Consider the following 16,718-nt stretch of genomic DNA (forward strand, 5'->3'; position numbering starts at 1 on the left):
GCACGGCTCCTGTCTCTACCGCAGTAATAACAACTTCGAATCCTACCCAGCTCCTAGTCAGACAATCCGCGACAGACGCAAATGGCACCACCACCCAAGTTAAGAAAGCTGGCCATTGTTGGCAGTCGCTCTGTCGGTTCGTCTTCTTCGGCGTGGAAGCTGTGAACTCACCCGACCAAAAAGATTCTGCACACCGGGTTTTGTAACTGATACTTGCTGTTTCTCCCAGGCAAATCCTCGCTCGCGGTTCGATATGTGGATAACCACTTTGTCGAGAGCTACTATCCCACCATCGAGAGCACCTTCAGCAAGGAGGTCAAGGTTAGAAACCAGGACTACGCCCTCGAGATCGTCGATACTGCCGGCCAGGATGAGTACAGCATCCTGAATTCGAAGCACTTCATCGGCATCCACGGGTACATGCTCGTCTACTCTGTCTCCTCGATGCAGTCCTTCGAGATGATCCAGGTCATTCGAGAGAAGATCCTAAATCATCTGGTGAGCATCCCCCAACCCCCTCCACCTCAAGGAACCAAGCCCTGCTGATACGTTTCTTCCCTTCCTAGGGCAGCGAGAAAGTCCCCATCTGCATCGTCGGCAACAAGAGCGACCTGCGGCCCGAACAGCGCCAGGTCAGCACCGAGGATGGCAAGAAGCTGGCCGATAAGTTTGGCTGCGCCTGGACCGAGGCCAGCGCCCGGTATGATGTCCACGTCGCCAAGGCCTTTGAGCTGCTCATCGAGGAGATTGAGAAGTCGCAGAACCCCAACGCCCCGGCCGACGGCGGCAAGTGTTCTATCATGTAGGACCATGGGGGGATTCCAAGGGATGGGGGTCAGTTGCGATGCCCCATGTTATGCCATTGCGGTCTTATGTTTGGTACCTTTACGTCGCTGAGGGATTGATTCTCCGTCTCCCTCTTTGCCGGATTTTCTGGTTTTATCTCGGCTCATCGGGCTTGGCCGACTTGCATCACGGAGGCGAGGCAGAGATAGGTGGGTGTGGTGGGGGTTTTAGGTGGGCGGGTTTGTCCTATAATTGTCACTAGCACTTTTTGGGATCGAGTCTTGTGGTATTGTGTGTACCATAGTTGAAGGAGCGATGGAGCAGCACGAGGACAACGTGTACCAGTGTTGGGCCGTCTGTACAAATTCTTGTGTTTCCCTTCCGAACGACGCTTTGGCAAGGGGGCCGTGTCTGGATAGAACGGAAGGTTTTGCTCGAGGGGTATTTGTTAAGGACGCTGCATGAATAAATCGTCGTACCATGACTATACTTCAAGTAAAGGTCCCAACCATCTTCGTCTGAGTACTGTGCCAAATCTTAATCGCTTGCTATATTGTCTTTAAAACTGCGTCTCCAACGGTTGACCTACAGTACCTATCACGTGGTGTCGAGAGAATTTCGCTGGCCTCTCCTTCTCCAATGGCTCCTCCAATGGCCCTATATTGCTTTCTGTTCTCACAGTTATACTGGTTGGCCTGATCCTCATCCTACCTGGCATTGCCGAGCTTCTCAAGGCCTGGCGCGGACCTACCCCAGCCCAAACGGTTAGCGAGGTCAGTTCCAAGCTTGTTCACCCCTTTCTCCTACCCAGAGATGTTGCTAGCCCTCATACCTTATCAGGCAGTCTCGACTAGTATCGCCAGAGGCTGAGTGAAGCGCACAGAGTGGAAGGAAATGGACGGGAAGGAAAATGGTGGGGGTTCTCGTTGGTGGTACTAGTCATCATCGCCTATCCCCTTCCATGTTAAGTACTCGTTGGTGGAGTTCTCGATAACACTCGTCTTCCGGTCTACCTACCTAACCTACCTACCAAGGTAGACCAAAAGCCTAATGGCTAGCACCTTTGAGCCCACCTGGTGTAATCTTGTCGATCAGCAGCTGTGACTCTGCGATTCAACTTCGTCGCCGAGATTGATCTAGAGACCAGTCAATCTTTTCGTAACACTTTCTCTACACGCAACTCTTTTGCAAGATTGCACTACCTGGCGGCGACCCCGAGTTCTCTAGTGAGTGTGGTTGTATGTACGCAGTGGGACGTGGCAGATACTCGCTCATATATTGAATCACCTGGAAAGAGTCGGTTGATGGTAACTTTTGAAATGGCTCTTTATGAGCAGCATTGGGCGCCCCTATTGCTTGGTCCCGAACCAAAGGACTATGCAAGACGTCGAGGGGTCCACCTCTCATGACAACCCGACCACGGCCATGTGTGCAAACGAGGTACCGCAACACCCCTATCAATGTTTGGTGGCGACCACGGGCTCCTCGGAGGCCTCCTCGGCACCGACCGCCTTCCTCTTGCCTCCCTTGCGCTTTCCCTCCATTCGCTCCCGATTCTCCAGCCTGCGGGCCTCCTTTCCGAGGCCCCCTATGACTTTCTGCTCCGCCCCGCAGGGCAACCTCCTCAGCGCCTCGGCTTCGTCCTCCTCGGTCCATTCTCGGGGCAGCACTGCGAAGACCAGGTATGACGTGTGTGTCTTGATCTCTGGCTCGCCCCGGGTTATCAGGCGGCCTTCCGCAAAGGGCTTGGATGTAGACGGCCTAGTCGCTCCTCCAACGACCTTGGCGTCGTTCGCCGGGACCGGATCCGGCTTTCCATCCATACCCCCCTCGTCGACATCCATCGGCGTTGATGGCTGGTCACTTGATGCCTGGGTCGTCCTGAAATGCTCCCTGGACCGGTCCTCTAGGTCCGTCAGCCGAGCCACAGCCTCCGCCACGTTGGCTGGCGCGATGTTGGCCCCTTTCTCCGTTGGGATGTTGAGTCCGATCTTCTCTCGGAAGACCTGGATCTTCCTGTTTATGATTTCCACCATTTCAATATCCACCCATCCGAGGCGGCGCATCGCCGAGACCGTCCGCGTGACCTGCTCGATGCAGGGGGAGAAGGTGCAGATGTAGGCACTTTTCTTTGGATTCAGAGGCGATACCCATTGGCGGTTCTCGGTCTGCTGCTGCTGCTGCTCCTCCTTGGGTGACCCCGCCTCTCGCGCGGACGGATTCCGCCTCGAGAGGTGGTGCAGAGCCTCCCACGGCGCGGGCAGATCCAAGAAAACGGCTTCCGCCTCTGGGCTCTTCCCGTCCACCAGGAAGCCGCCCTTGTAGACATCGCGGTGTGTCAGGTGCACCAGACCTTCCATCCCGTGGTCTGCCAGCTCCACCTTCATCTTCTCGTACCGTTGCTCGTGATACTCGAAACTGAAGACCTTCCCCTTCCGGTGATCGTCGCTCTTCGGGTATCCGTTGTACACCGCCCGCGCCGAGGCATGTGTAAAGCTCCCACTTCCGGCGCCGGCCTCTATTATCCTCGTCCCCGGCCGTGCCCGGATCCGGTGCAGGATGTAGCTGTAGTCCGGGGCGTAGACGACCTGTGTCCGGTGGGGCAGGCTCGCAGTCCAGAGCTCCGGCGTCGGGGGGAGGACATGCACAAAGCCGCTGGACGCCACGACGGCCTGCTTCGCGCCGCCGGGCGTCCCGCTCCCCTGGGACCCGTCCTGCTCGGCGCCGTCGTCGGCCGCCGGCCTCTTGCGCTTGCGGCCCCGCGACCCGGTGTCGACCTTGGAGGCCCGGATCTGCGAGCCCCAAGGCACGTCGAGCAGCGTCGAGTGCGGGAAGGAGCCGTACCGCGTGTTGACGACGGCGCCCTCGGCGTACCCGTCGTGCTCGCCCTTGGGTTCCTGCAGGTAGACTGGGAGGAGGTTGTCTCGCGAGAGCTGGATGATTGCGAGCGAATTGACCTTCGTCCCCGAGCCGGGATGGAGGAAAGGCGAGACGCCTGGGCGCAAATTGGGCGCCATGGTTTGTTTGTCTTCGAGCTGTCAGACGGACGCGACACTGGCAGCTGTGAAGGTAGGTTGACATCGTTGGTGGGCGAGGTTACAAAATTTTGGTGAGGCTGAGATTAGTGGTACTTGTGGCGGGAACCTATCCACATTAGTGGCTGGAATATTAGCGGGGTAATTAGAACAAGGCTGAGATCAATTAAATTCCATGTCGATTTCACCAACTTCAGAAAATGCAGAACCCCAAGGGTTCGTTTCGCAGCCAATAACAAAATTTCCCTTTTGTGCGTGTCATTTCTCTGGTTCTGGATATGCTCGGGTAGGATGGGGGTTCGCAATCCTTCAAAACCTTGTGGACACCAGTTTGCTTCATCCCAATTGAGGAGAGTCAGTGCAGTCCAGAACTAGATCACTCGAAGCAGGTATGGGGAGACATTGAAATCGAGTTGGGCCAGCTATGAGGTATTTAAGAGCAAGGGGCCAAGGGTACAGGCAGGAATTCTGCCCGCGAGATACTATTACGATGGCCTGATAAAGGGAAGCAGCCCAGCTTCGCACCTTCAGTGTAATACGCACGCAGTACGTACGCAGCTGTGGAGATAACAGTGGCGAGGCAAATCAGCCAACCTGGCTGAGTCGGTAATACCTATGTGACATCACGGTGCGACTAGTCAAACTTGGTGAACTCCTGCCACTATCCAAGACATATGCCACTTACTACTGCATTGTCTGTGGGACGTATTATGAAACGAAGACCCGCAAATGATGTGACAACCTATCACTCCAAGGGGCTGCGTTTGGCAGGATATGTGCGGGCAACTCATACGACAGATTCAGGGCTCAATCAGTACCCAGAAGGCACGATAAGAACCTTGAAAGGAGGAGTGAAATATTTTCGTCGGAAGTCAAGCCTTCCCTGGTAGCCAAGCAGATCTATGCGGCGGAATAGAACAAATGGGGGGCGGGAGAACCAGCTCAAATCGAAGTGGGGTAGAGGGGAAAGTACCTCGTGGGAATATCTGATCGAAGTCTGGAAAAGTGATGGTTTACTGTGTTGTTCCTATCCGTAGTAGACTGCCACTTATTTGAAGCTGAGGACAGTTACGAGGCGGGCGTGAGAGCATCTCGAGTTCAAGGCGGACCAGGGCTGCATGGGCTGAGCTGCAGTGCCAAGTCTTGGCAAGCGCGGGAGCGCAAAACAAGCTCTGCCAAGACATGATACCCGTCTTGGTGCCAAGAATTCGGGACTGCAAGGCTGCTGCTATACATATCTTGACTGCCAGTCCAGTTCCTGTTAGCAAGGGGCATGTCTCTGTGGTATGCTGCGTCATGAGAACCTCTCTGACTCGGAATACCGGGAATAGACCGGTGAAGGCCCTCTAGTACGGCAAAGAGACGGACTACGATCGACCACCAGGCCCGCACTTTCCGGGACCTGCAGGATATTGACTCAAACGCGAGCTCCATACTAGTACGGATTTCATCGTTCACTTCGAGACCCTGTTCATCTCCGGCCCCACCAGGCGGTGCTTGGACAGTTCCTTGGCCCAAAACAAGCTCGTTCAAGGCGCATGCGCGTTCAGTCATACGCGTACGCATTATATGGGCACTTCAGCTCGACAGGGATGGAGCTAAATTTATCGTGATGGGGTGGTGGAGTGGGGCTGCAAGCGTATGCTTTGTCTCCGTTCCTCGCAATCAGTCCACTCTACATCGGTTCCACGTCGATGACGGGAATACCCCTTGTTTGTTCGTTTCAAAACATACCTGTCAATCTATGTATACTGGCAGCTCGCCGGCCTCCAATGAGACCCTCGGTTAGAGGATGTGCGCAGTTGGTAGGGATTGCCATGAAGTCATAGCTGCAACCCCGCCTTGGGGACTGGCGACGACTGGCTGGTTGGAGGTTGCGATTACGTCTCCCAAGTTCCCATGGAGGAGGGGTAAATGCACCTTGTGGAGTAGTGGGGAGGGGGGACACGATGCATTGTGTGTTGCTGGAGAAGCTTGCGAGCTTTTAGAAAATCCCGTATAAGAGAACCACTGCCCCGTGTTCCTAGGCCCTGAGATTTCCTACTTTGACAGCAACTTCTTAGCGCTATAAAGATTTAGCTCGCCAGATCACCAACCGTTTTCAAGACTCCAATTCTTCCAACGACTTGAACAAGCAAGATGTTCGGTTTTGGTAGGTTCTGAATCCCTCCTCTGTCCACCCCAACATCCAGCACGCTCCCCCTCACTCTCCTCGTCACTCTCGTCCCAATCACCAAAATCCCCATTCCCCATTCCCCTGTCTCCCCTTTCCCACGACAGTATCCATCACCCCAACCCCCTCCTCCTCCCCTCTCCCCAGCTAACCCCTCCCCAGGCGAAGCCAAGCAGGCCCGCGACGAGGTCTACGACGGCCAGCCGCGCGAGGGCAAGTTCTCGCACGAGCTGGTCGGCGGCGCGGCCGCCTTCGAGGCGATGCACCTGTGGGAGAACCAACAACGCTCCTCGGGCCAGACGGTCAGCCACTCGCTGGCCAAGGAGCTGCTCGCGGGGATCGCGGGGGCCGAAGTCGACAAGCTAGCCGAGACGAAGGGGCTCAGCTTCCTCGACAAGGAGAAGGCCAAGCACCACGCCAAGAAGCAGGCCGAGAAGCTGTACGACGACCAGTATGGTGATATGGATCAGTATAACCCGTGAGTTTGACCCCCCCCCCGGACGCCTTGCGCCACCTGAACCCCATGGTGCCTGGTGCTGACGGATCGAGGTTAGGAATGCGAGGCAGGCCCATCAGGATATGAGGTACTAGAGAGTGGGGTTTGGTCTCTGGAAGGAGCAACACCGTCTCTTGTCGTCCGTCGATTCGACAGTTATGGAGGGACACTCGTGTAGCAAGGTAGCCAGCCAGCCAGCCAGCCAGCCAGCCAGCCAGCCAGCCAGCCAGACAGCCCCGTGAGAAGGGCCATACAAATGAATAACGTGCCTTCACATCTCTCGCTTGTCTTGTTCCAGTGGAGAGTGTCTCCAGATCAAAGATAGCAATCCCGTTATTATATTAAATCCGACATCCTGAACAACCGCGCTATGTGTGGTATCAATCTTGGCCATGAAACCGAACTGACAGAAAGGGGTATAGCGACAGGGCAAGCCGATATTACTGACAGGTATCCAAGGTGTATTTGACAAGGACAAAAAGAAAAGAAAAGAAAAGAAAAGAAAAGGGGAAAGAGGCAGTACAACGCCCAGCACACGAAAGCAATCGGCGGTGGATATTGCTCAGAAGTCATCCCCCCACCCAGACCCATCATATCCGGACCCGACATAATCCGCCGAATTACTCAAGGCCATGTCCATCGCGTTGTTGACGTAGGTATCGCCGGTGATGTCGTCCGTGTAGCTCATTCCAGTGTATGCCGCGTTGCCATCGGACCCGACATAACCCGCCGCATTACTCAAGGCCATGTTTATCGCGTTGTTGGCGTAGGCATCGGCGGTGATGTCGTTCGCGTAGCTCGTTCCCGTGTATGCCGCGTTGCCGTCGGACCCGACATAACCCGCCGCATTACTCAAGGCCATGTTTATCGCGTTGTTGGCGTAGGCATCGGCGGTAATGTCGTTCGCGTAGCTCGTTCCAGTGTATGCCGCGTTGCCGTCGGACCCGACATAACCCGCCGCATTACTCAAGGCCATGTTTATCGCGTTGTTGGCGTACGCATCGGCGGTGATGTTGTCCACGTAGCTGGACACGTCCATGTCCGTGTAACTCGTCTCCGTGTACGATGCGTTGCCGTCGGACGTGACGAGGGCCGAGTCGGTGACCACGGTGGAGTCCATGGCGACGTATGTGCTGCTGTCGTACATGCCACCGGAGGCGTCGGCGTTCGCCTGGGACGAGAGGTCCATGTCTATGTTGACGCTCACGTCTACGTCCACGTTGACGTCCACGTTGACGTCGGTGCATGTCGTCTCGTTGTATGTCGGCTCGTGGACGGGGCCGTCTTCGACCGTGACAGTGGTTGTATCTCCTCCTTGTTGGTCCGGCAGCCCGCCGCCCTGCTGCTGTTGCGGATCGAGCTGGAGCACGTACTGATCTTGATTTTGTACAATGATGGTTGTATCCCCTTGCTGCTCCTGCGGTTCGGGTTGGAACAGACGTTGTGGCGGGGCTTGAATAGGTCCGCTCGGAGGAGGTTGATATCCGGGATTTGGGACCCCTGAGTTGTTGGGCCTTTGCGACTGGAATATCTTGTCCACAATGTCGACTCCCAGTTTGAGATATTCCTGGTGCTGTTGCTGCTGTTGCTGCTGCTGCTGCTGGAGTTGCAGTTGCTGTTGACATAGCAGTTGTTGCTGCTGCTGCTGGAGTTGTTGCTGTTGTTGATATAGTAACTGTTCTTGTTGCTGCTGTGGCTGTTGCTGCTGTTGTGACTGCGGTGGACGTTGTGGCTGCTGCTGCTGCTGCTGCTGCGGTTGCACCTGTTGTTGCGGTTGAAACTGTTGCTGTGGCTGCGGTGGACGTTGTGGCGGCTGCTGCTGCGGTTTCTGTCCCTGTTGCGGAGCGGGTTGTTGTTGTTGGTGCTGCTGCTGAGGTTGCTGCTGCTGAGGTTTCTGCTGCTGAGGTTGCTGCTGCTGCTGCTGCAACCATTGCCCCTGTTGTGGCTGAGCATGCTGCACAGGCTGTCCAGGCTGTCCGAGTCCGGGTCCGGGTCCGGGTCCAGGGCCAGTCCCGACCTGATGCTGGCCGGGCTGGCCGGGATACGCATGGCCCGCGGGATTTTGGGCCTGGCCATTGACAACCTGCCCGTTCGGCCTCGGGAGCCCCTGAGCCTGCGGCGGAGCCGTCTGAGGGGCCGGGTGTTGCAGACCCGGATGGCCGGGCTGGATTTGGGGCTGCTGTTGTGCTTGCGCCTGTGCCTGCGCCTGCGCCTGTTGCCCGGATTGCATCTGCTGAGCTGGCTGTTGCATCTGTTGCACCTGCTGACCCTGTTGAATCGGTGGCCTCTGCTGTCCCATCTGCCCCTGCTGAACCGGCTGCATCTGCTGCATCTGCACCCCCTGCTGCATCGGTGGCCTCTGCGCCCCCTGCTGCGCCCCCTGCACCCCGGGCGGCCGCGGTCCACCCTGCGGCGGCCGCGTGCTGTCGAAGATCTTGGACCCGATCGCGGCCCCGGACGCGGCGTTGCCGCCCATCTGGTCCACTAGGATCGCGCCGCCGATGGCGAAGCTAGTCTTCCGGAACGTGTCGTTCTTCCACAGCTTCGACGCCCGGCCCAGCCAGTCCGTCTTCTCCTTACCGCCGGATCCGGCGCTGCCTGTCGGGCTCGACACTGCTTGGGTGGGCGACTGTAGCTGCTGCATCGGAGACTGCTGTTGCTGGATCGGCGACTGCTGCTGCTGCTGCTGGAAGCCCGCCATGGGCTGCTGCTGCGGCGGGACACCCTGCTGCGGCGGGACACCCTGCGGCGGCACGCCGACGTTTTGCCCGATGACGACGTTGGGCTGCTGAAACTGGAACTGGAAATGAGCCTGCTGGTTTTGTTGGTGTTGCAGAACAAACGGCTGCTGCGGCTTAAACTGTGGCGCACCGTTTTGGGGCTGGGTACCGGGCTGGCCGGCGGCGACGTGTTGCTGTGGTTGTGTTTGCATCTGTTGCGGAGGGGGAGGGGGAGGAGGAGGAGGAGGATGGGGAGCCTGCGGTTGGCCCGGCGTCATGGGTGTGAACGTCGGCTGGCCCTGACTTGGCGGTGGTGGGGGTGGTGGCGGATCCACGGGGGCCCCTGATTCTGGCGCTGACGGGGCTTGGTTGGGACCTTGAGCTTGGTTGGGAGCATGTGCCTGGTTGGGAACTTGTGCCTGGTTGGGAGCATGTGCCTGGTTTGGGGCTTGTGCCTGCATTAGCGGAGGCCCTGTACCGACATTGCTCGTCCCTGCCGCGGGCGATGGTTGGTTCCCAGGCAGTTGTCCAGTCTGTACCGGGCCTTGGGCTTGCAAAAGCTGACCTTGAGGCGACATCGATCCGGGATGCTGAGGGGCATGGGCATGTTGGGCAGGAACACCAGGGTTCCCAGGTTGATGCCCGAAAGCCGGTGTCAAGGGGTGCCCTGTAGATCCCGTAAGTTGTGGCTGTGGTGGTCGTGGCGACGATGCAAAAGCCTGAGAATTGAGTGGCGGCGGACTGGGTTGGGTGAAAGGCGTCGAGAACTGCATAGCTTGGGGTTGGGATGGCAATCCTTGACCGGGAGCAGACGGTTTCCCAGGTTGAACTTGTCCTGGTGGAGGAGGAGGAGGCATCTGTCCATGGACAAAATGGCCAGGAGGCATCCCCTGAGGTTGCCCCTGGATTTTGATCGGTTGAGGCTGCCCCGGTTGAAAAACTTGCCCTTGGATCATGCCAGCTGGATTAGCTCCATGAGGATGCCCTTGATACTGGTTGGGAAGCTGTGCCAATCCAGGATATTGCGAACCCCCCGGGCCTTGTCCCATCAACGGAGCAGTTCCCGATGGTCGGAATGGAGGAGGAGCCTGTGTGGGAGGATGAGGCCCTTGAGCTGGGCCAGGCGGTCGCCCCGCCATCATTGTGACTTGGCCGGGGGCCTGGATTTGGGGGTTAGGATGCCACGGGTTCGCAAAGACCGGGTTTTGTGGAGGTCGTTGGTGTTGAACAAACGTGTGCGGCTGACCGGGAGGTGCTGGCCCGCCCGCCGCTTGCATCCCGCCAAACCCAGGGATTGGGACGGGACCACCAACACCCATTGGCTGGCCAGGACCAGTGGCGGGCAACATGATGGGAGGTCGATGAACGCCGGGCTGCGGACCCGGCGCCGACACAGCTCCATGAGGCAGCACATATTGTTGGGTGTTGGCCAAACCCTGCCCCGGGAGGCCGGGCCGGAAAGGAGGAGTTTGTATTGATCCTTGGGCAGGTCTTGGTCCTGGGACCATATCACCTGGCCCTTGAATCACCGGCAGAGGACCGTTCGGATGAGGGGGACGTTGGTGAGATGCCATGCCGACTCCTCCCCCTCCCGCGACTGAGGGAGGTCGTTGGAAGGGGGCTTGCACCTGAGCCGGCGACTCAATCTTGCCAGACAATGAGTGAGGACTGCCGTGGGCGGTGGGAGCCTGGGAAGGGGTCTGTTGAGAGGGTGGCCGCTGCACGGGTGACGAATGTTGCTCCGTGGCCATCGTTGCCGGCATGTCGCCCAGAGGCCCAGACACGGAATGAAACTGAGCCGCCTGTGGTGGTGGTGTGTGGATCGGTGCCGACGTCGGCCCTTGGCCCGGTGGAGGCGTTGGGCGGCCGCCGAAGTGGGATCCGGGTGGTGTACCAGATAACGAAGGACGATGAACCGCACCGGAGGCTAGAGCAGGAGAGCCGTGGCTCAGCTGCGGGCTCTGACTGTGAACGCTTTGTGGTGGTGAGGGTCGTGGACCTCCCCCTGGAGGGGGAGTCCCTTGAGTTGGACGGAAGCCTGCTGCCGATAACGATAGACGGTGCAACGAGGCTGCCGGGGAGGCGGGAGATCCCTGAGCCGCCATGTGAGGGCTTTGAGCCTGGATTCCTTGGCTAGGAGGACGCGTCGGCCCTTGAACTGGGGGGGTTGGTCGTCCCTGAACACCAGACGCTACGCTCGATACCGAAGGTCGGTGGGCCGGAGGAACGGCGTACACGCTATCGCCACCTTGAGGCGCTGGGGGAGGGGTGCCGACAGCCACCGGGCCTTCTGAGACAGAAGCGACCGGTGGCTGAGAGTTCCCGTCTTGCGGAGCGTTTGCCAACGACGGACGTTGTGGCGAACTAGAGGAGACGCCGTGTGTCTGTTGCTGGCCCTGGCCGGGAATGCTCGGCGGTTGAGCCTGGCTCTGCTGTGCAGCGGCTGGCTGAGCAGACGGCGGGGGCTTGGGAACAACAGTCGGGGCTGAAACGGGCAGGTCGCCCACCTGGGTTGCAGCGGCCGGACCAGTGGTGGCGGGAGGTTTCTCGGAAACGTGCACCTTGCCGGGTCCGGCCTGGGAGGCCTGGCTCGCTGCGGAGGTAGGCTGCTGCCCAGACGGTACCTCGGGACCAACAATGCTAGACGAAGCAGGCCCTGTGTGAACGGTGAAGCTGACATCGTGGGCGACTACAAACTGCTGAGTTGGCGGTGCCGCTGTCGGGGTCGCCCCGGGTTGGGTCTGAGTAGGAGAAGTAGGCTGGACTATTGGCTTCACCGGGCCCTCTCCAGCGTCGTTCAGAGGCGGACCAGCCTGAGCGGGAGGGGGTACCGCTGCCGGTTTTGTTTGGCCATCTGTTGGTCTTCCCGGGGCTTGACCTGACACTGGGCCAGGGCTGCTCTCTGCGGGCTTAGACGACACTTGGATCAACGTTGCTGCATTCGACACGGTTAGACTAGCAAAATTCGCCGTCATAATGGGTTCATCGTCCGCTTGAGGTTGCGCCTGTCCAGATTCGCTGGGTTGTGTCTGACCTTGGGGCTTCGTATCACCACCTAGCCCAGCACCAGGCGATTGAGCATTCTGTTGAGAAGTTTTCCGCCCAAGTCTCAACGGTGCTGGAGTATCTTGAGAGTGAGGAGAAAAGGCGCCCGCGGAAACAAAGTCCCCGCCGGGCTGTGGAGGCGCCTGTTCGACTCGGGGTGGCGGCGTGTGAGTCGACGCCGTGGTCTGGTGAGCAATGCCTTGCCCTGAGGTAATAACCGCTTCAGCACTAGGTATGGCCGGCTGGAATGCCTGGGTGAGGGGGGCTTGATGCATTGCTTGTGAGTTGGAAGACTGATCTAGTCGAGAGCCCATGAACGGTATCGAAGGCAGCTCCGTGGGAAGGGTATTAGTCCTCCCCAATCCAGGCCGAGGTGCAGCATTCGACTGTAATCCAGTCGCCGGACCCAAGGCACTCGCAGTCTGGCTCAAGGGTGGCATTGCATAAAACTGTTGAGCCATGGCTGTCTGAGGGCGTTGAGGTGCTGCTGGCCCAGGGTTTCCAACAGCAATTTGTGATGGATTATACGCCATGTAGAAATGGGGAGCGGGAGGCTGCTGAGGCACAGGAGCCCCGGCCTGGGCCAACGTCCCAGTCGGACGGCCTGGCGCAGGCCTCAGAACAGACGGGAAATGGGACAGGCCTGATGGGTGGGCTTGCCCAGCCGCCAAGATTTGTTGACCTGGCGGTATGGGAATGCTGTCATGCCGCGCAACAGAGCCGGGTACTAGGGGACGAGGGTGTGGTGTTTGGCTGAGACCAGCCGCGGGATGCGGAATATGGGGCGGCTGTAACGCCGCTGGGATTTCGGACGATCCAAGAGTTGAAAGAACCGGCCCGGCAAGGGAATGCCTCTTATTCGCAATCCCGAGTTCTGTATCCTGGGTTTGTGTGATGCTATGGGCTCCCAAAACAAGGGACGTCCGTCTGCTACTGCCACTAGCGATATGCTGCCCAGGGGTAAAAGCCTGATACTGGCCAGGCCTCGCTCCATTCACGGTGGGCTTCCTGGTTATTTTGAAGGTCTGGCCCGACCCATTCACTGGCTGAGAGGGTCCTGCCTCGGGGTGTGGGTGTTGTTGAGGAAGCTGTTGCTGATAATGGGCCTGCGATTGTGCTGGTTGCTGAGCATGTGTCTGCGCTGCTGGACCTTCATGATAAAACCCCAACACCTTCTGCTCTGCAGGGGCGGTTTCCACACGCCATTCGACCGGTGACGTCTGGGCAGGTAGCTCGGCAGGCTCCATCTGAAAGACGCTATCATTGATCGTCTGGGGCGTCGTACCCAGAGGCTCAGCCATCATCATCATGTCATTACTCGCAAGTTCCACCGGGGCGGGATTCCTCTCCTCCCCGCAGAGAAGTGTGGCATCGCTTTCCAGCTCCGCCATGAACCCAACCGGGGAGAAGGTCTGTGGGACGGCCCTGCTATTTATCAACGGAGCAGCAGGGGTCATGGCTGCGGCAGTATCGCCTGGTATGAAAATTTGCGTGGAGGCAGTCGAGGCATCGACTCTGGGAGCTGAGGGGGTAATCATGGGTTCCGGAACGGCAGTACGCGCTGTGACGGGCTGGCTCATGACGGGTTCGGTCATGACGGGCTCGCCCATGACAGCAACGGGCCGGCTCTCACTGACCTGGGGTGTGGCCTCAGCGCTGACAACAGGCGAGACTTGTGCGCCTCCCGTCCCCGCCAGACCATCCGTGTCAGTAGCACCCGCCACCGCGTTGTTCTCCACCTCCCTGTTCCCCTCCTCCGTCCTCCCAGCCACCTCACCGCCCCCGAGGCCCCGTCCAATATCCTCCTCCTCCTCCTCCTGCATCGGGCTGACGTCGTTATAGCTACCGGGTCCAAGAAACATGAAGCTCTCGGGCCGGAACCAGTCGTCGGGGTCGGGGCCGAGCACCCTCGCTGCCGCCGAGGCCGGGCCGTCGGCCCCCCTCCTTGGCGCGTGCGCGGCCCCGCGGACCGAAAGAGTCGTGCTCCTCCTCTTGACCTGCTGCTGGCTCTCGAGCTTTTCCTCGGGCGCTAATCTGCTGGCGAGCGTCTCGACGAACTCCGGGTACTCGTCGCCGGGCTGCGGGAAGGTGTACTGCGTCACCCCGGACGGCTTGTACCGGTAGAACCACCGGGAGCCGTCGTAGTCGAAGTCCCACCCATCCGGTAGGGTCGCCATGGGGGGCTTGTTGGGCCGGGGTTGGGGTTCGGGTTGGGGGGAAGGCTCGCTTCCCCAAAAGGGGATTTCAGGTAGGATTGGGGGCGGTTATGGAAGTCTTATCGATGGATCGTGATTTTTAGGACCTAGATATTTTGGAGGGGTTTAATAGGGAAAACTGGCGCTCAGCCTCGCCACGCGAGGAGGTCGACGGTCTGGTTTCGGCCAGAGGCACTTGCCGTCGAGTAGATTGCTAGCCTCGTGAGCCCATGGTGTAGCAATTGAAGCAAGAGTTGTTGTGGGACAAATGGAAAGGCCTGGAAAGGATACACAACGGCACGGTTGTCACCACGGACGAGAGAATAGCCAGAAACGCATGATGGAGCTCAGATACGTCGACAGAAACAAGCAAGAGCAGGAGAGAGGAGAGGCGACGAGACAGACAGGGCTTGGGGTGCGCCTGAAATGCGCGTGGACCCCCAGCAATGCGGCTGAGGAGGATTCCCCAACAGGTCTAGCCAGGTTCTTTATTGACCCATAATAGGTCGACAGCACGCGGGGGCAAATGGCCCGGGTCGAAGCGCCCTTTCCCTAAACTAAGTTAGGCATCCTGATACCTACGTATAGGGAAAATCAATATATTGTGTTCGACTGAGGTAATGCTTTGTATCCCAGCCTATTATACGGATGTATACCTACAATACAGCCATACGCCTGCAGTAGATGCCTAATTTGAACTCGTTCAGGTTAAGCACATACTCTTCCAATACAGCTTATGAAATTACCAGCCTTATACACATATATCGATGCCTTCCTCAAGTTGCCGGAGAGGGGCCGGAGGGAGGGCCGACAATCGGGCCAGATGGGGTCCGGGCGGAGAACCGGAGCGGGGACTGGGAGAAGGGGGCTTAGAGGTAAGAGCTACCTGGTACTTGCAACAATTTCGCTGACAGCTCTTGAATGCCAGGAATCCCGGCCATATAGGCCTTGTAGATAGCTTCAAATCCCGAGCATTTGACTGAAATCGTTGCGTACCTGCGGTTGCTGTGCGAATTTACTAGCGGTTGATCAATCGAAAATAAAAGGTGTCGGCGAAATCGCGCCCTCTAGCTTGAGCGTTGGCAAACGAGCTGTATGGAGAGCCGCCCCACCTCGCTTTGGTTTGATGTGCACAACATGCCTCAATAATGAAAAGCTGAGGTTGCTACCTACTTAATGGTCTCGAGATTAAGTGAAAGGACATTCCACACTGCCAAGCTTGCAGCTAGGTATGACATGATCTTGTCATGGAGACTATGCCTGAGGATATATTCTCCGATTGTGCCCGCTTGGTGTCTGTCTGCCCCCAAATGTACCCGGCTTGCTCTTCTCCCTTTCCAGGTCCTCACAATAACGCCATTCTTCCGTACAGAAACATACAACCTGTGGTTCCCGACCACTCTTCGTGTCCAGCCCGCCAGCACCGCACCGGACCGTCGCAAAATACAAATGATTTCGCCTCTCCACACCAGACAAGAGTACAGAGAAACGAGGCAGGCGAGGAGCCAGTGCGTGTTTCCGAGGTTGAGCGGGAGGATAATGGTGATGTCTGGGTCCTGGAGGTGCAAGACACGTGAGCCCTAAGGGAGGAAGGAGTTAGCCACCACTGTTGGAAACGATTAAGGCGCTTCTTACCGTTGATCGTTCGGATCTCTCCACATCGTTTGTTGATGAGATGAGCGGCTGTTGCTGCTTTACGCTCATCTTACGCCCGACATCGTCAAACAACCCGCATCCGACCTGGCCGTCATAGAGGACCTTATCGTTGTCCGGCAAAGCCCCGCCGTTTTCGTAATACGCAATTAAAGCGTCGATATTTGCCTCGCGGTCTGGGTTACCGGGCCTTAGAAAGCGCAGGCGGCTTATGCGACAGTCTCGTTTGTCGCCGTCTGTCTGTCTGTCAGGCACCGTGGTTATGTGTCAGCTGGTTGACTCCATCAGTCAGGACGGAGACGAAGATAGCGAAACTGGTGGGGGCAGATGATGCTGTTCTGGTGATGGAAACCACGGTTTAAGTGTTTGTGTGAGGGAGTGTGGTGTAAGTGATCACTTGATCACTCACTTGACTTCAGGTAGGTTGTTGAGGGTGGAAGAAAGGAGGGAGGAAGTCAGTGATTCATTCTTGATATTTAAATACCCATTACCGCCAGTTGCAGTTGCCATTGCTGTTCGTTGCAGTTGCCATTGCTGTTCGTTGCAGTTGCCATTGCTGTTCGTTGCAGTTGCCATTGCTGTTCGTTGCAGTTGCCATTGCTGTTCGTTGCAGTT

At 57.9% G+C, this 16,718-nt stretch overlaps 5 protein-coding genes across 5 annotated transcripts; 2 read left to right on the forward strand and 3 right to left on the reverse strand.

Moving 5' to 3' along the window:
• Positions 1-81: 81 nt before the first annotated feature.
• On the forward strand, positions 82-806 carry QBC33DRAFT_445476 (rheb small monomeric GTPase; the record flags this gene model as incomplete). Its single annotated transcript, XM_060424332.1, has 3 exons — positions 82-136; positions 230-498; positions 567-806. The coding sequence occupies 3 exons, from the start codon at positions 82-84 to the stop codon at positions 804-806; spliced, it is 564 nt and encodes a 187-aa protein (XP_060286792.1).
• A 1,437-nt stretch (positions 807-2,243) lies between these two features.
• QBC33DRAFT_512320 (S-adenosyl-L-methionine-dependent methyltransferase) lies at positions 2,244-3,803 on the reverse strand (the record flags this gene model as incomplete). Its single annotated transcript, XM_060425901.1, has 1 exon — positions 2,244-3,803. The coding sequence occupies one exon, from the start codon at positions 3,801-3,803 to the stop codon at positions 2,244-2,246; it is 1,560 nt and encodes a 519-aa protein (XP_060286793.1).
• Positions 3,804-5,872: 2,069 nt separating this feature from the next.
• On the forward strand, positions 5,873-6,698 carry QBC33DRAFT_528557 (uncharacterized protein). The gene is made up of 3 exons (XM_060427065.1): positions 5,873-5,973; positions 6,157-6,472; positions 6,549-6,698. Exons 1-3 carry the CDS (start codon positions 5,961-5,963, stop codon positions 6,583-6,585), a joined length of 366 nt encoding a protein of 121 aa, XP_060286794.1. The 5' UTR covers positions 5,873-5,960; the 3' UTR covers positions 6,586-6,698.
• Positions 6,666-8,244, reverse strand: QBC33DRAFT_528559 (uncharacterized protein; the record flags this gene model as incomplete). Its single annotated transcript, XM_060427066.1, has 1 exon — positions 6,666-8,244. A coding segment is annotated over one exon (1,188 nt), but the record flags the coding sequence as incomplete, so codon positions are not given.
• Positions 8,245-12,773: 4,529 nt separating this feature from the next.
• QBC33DRAFT_600982 (uncharacterized protein) lies at positions 12,774-14,888 on the reverse strand (the record flags this gene model as incomplete). The annotated part of the gene is made up of 2 exons (XM_060432092.1): positions 13,875-14,888; positions 12,774-13,826 (listed from the first exon to the last, which is right to left on the reverse strand). Coding segments are annotated over exons 1-2 (1,611 nt in total), but the record flags the coding sequence as incomplete, so codon positions are not given.
• Positions 14,889-16,718: the final 1,830 nt, after the last annotated feature.

This window comes from Phialemonium atrogriseum (genome assembly GCF_030411735.1).
Source record: "Phialemonium atrogriseum strain 8032-3 unplaced genomic scaffold QBC33scaffold_4, whole genome shotgun sequence".
In the NCBI taxonomy this organism is placed as follows: domain Eukaryota; kingdom Fungi; phylum Ascomycota; class Sordariomycetes; order Cephalothecales; family Cephalothecaceae; genus Phialemonium; species Phialemonium atrogriseum.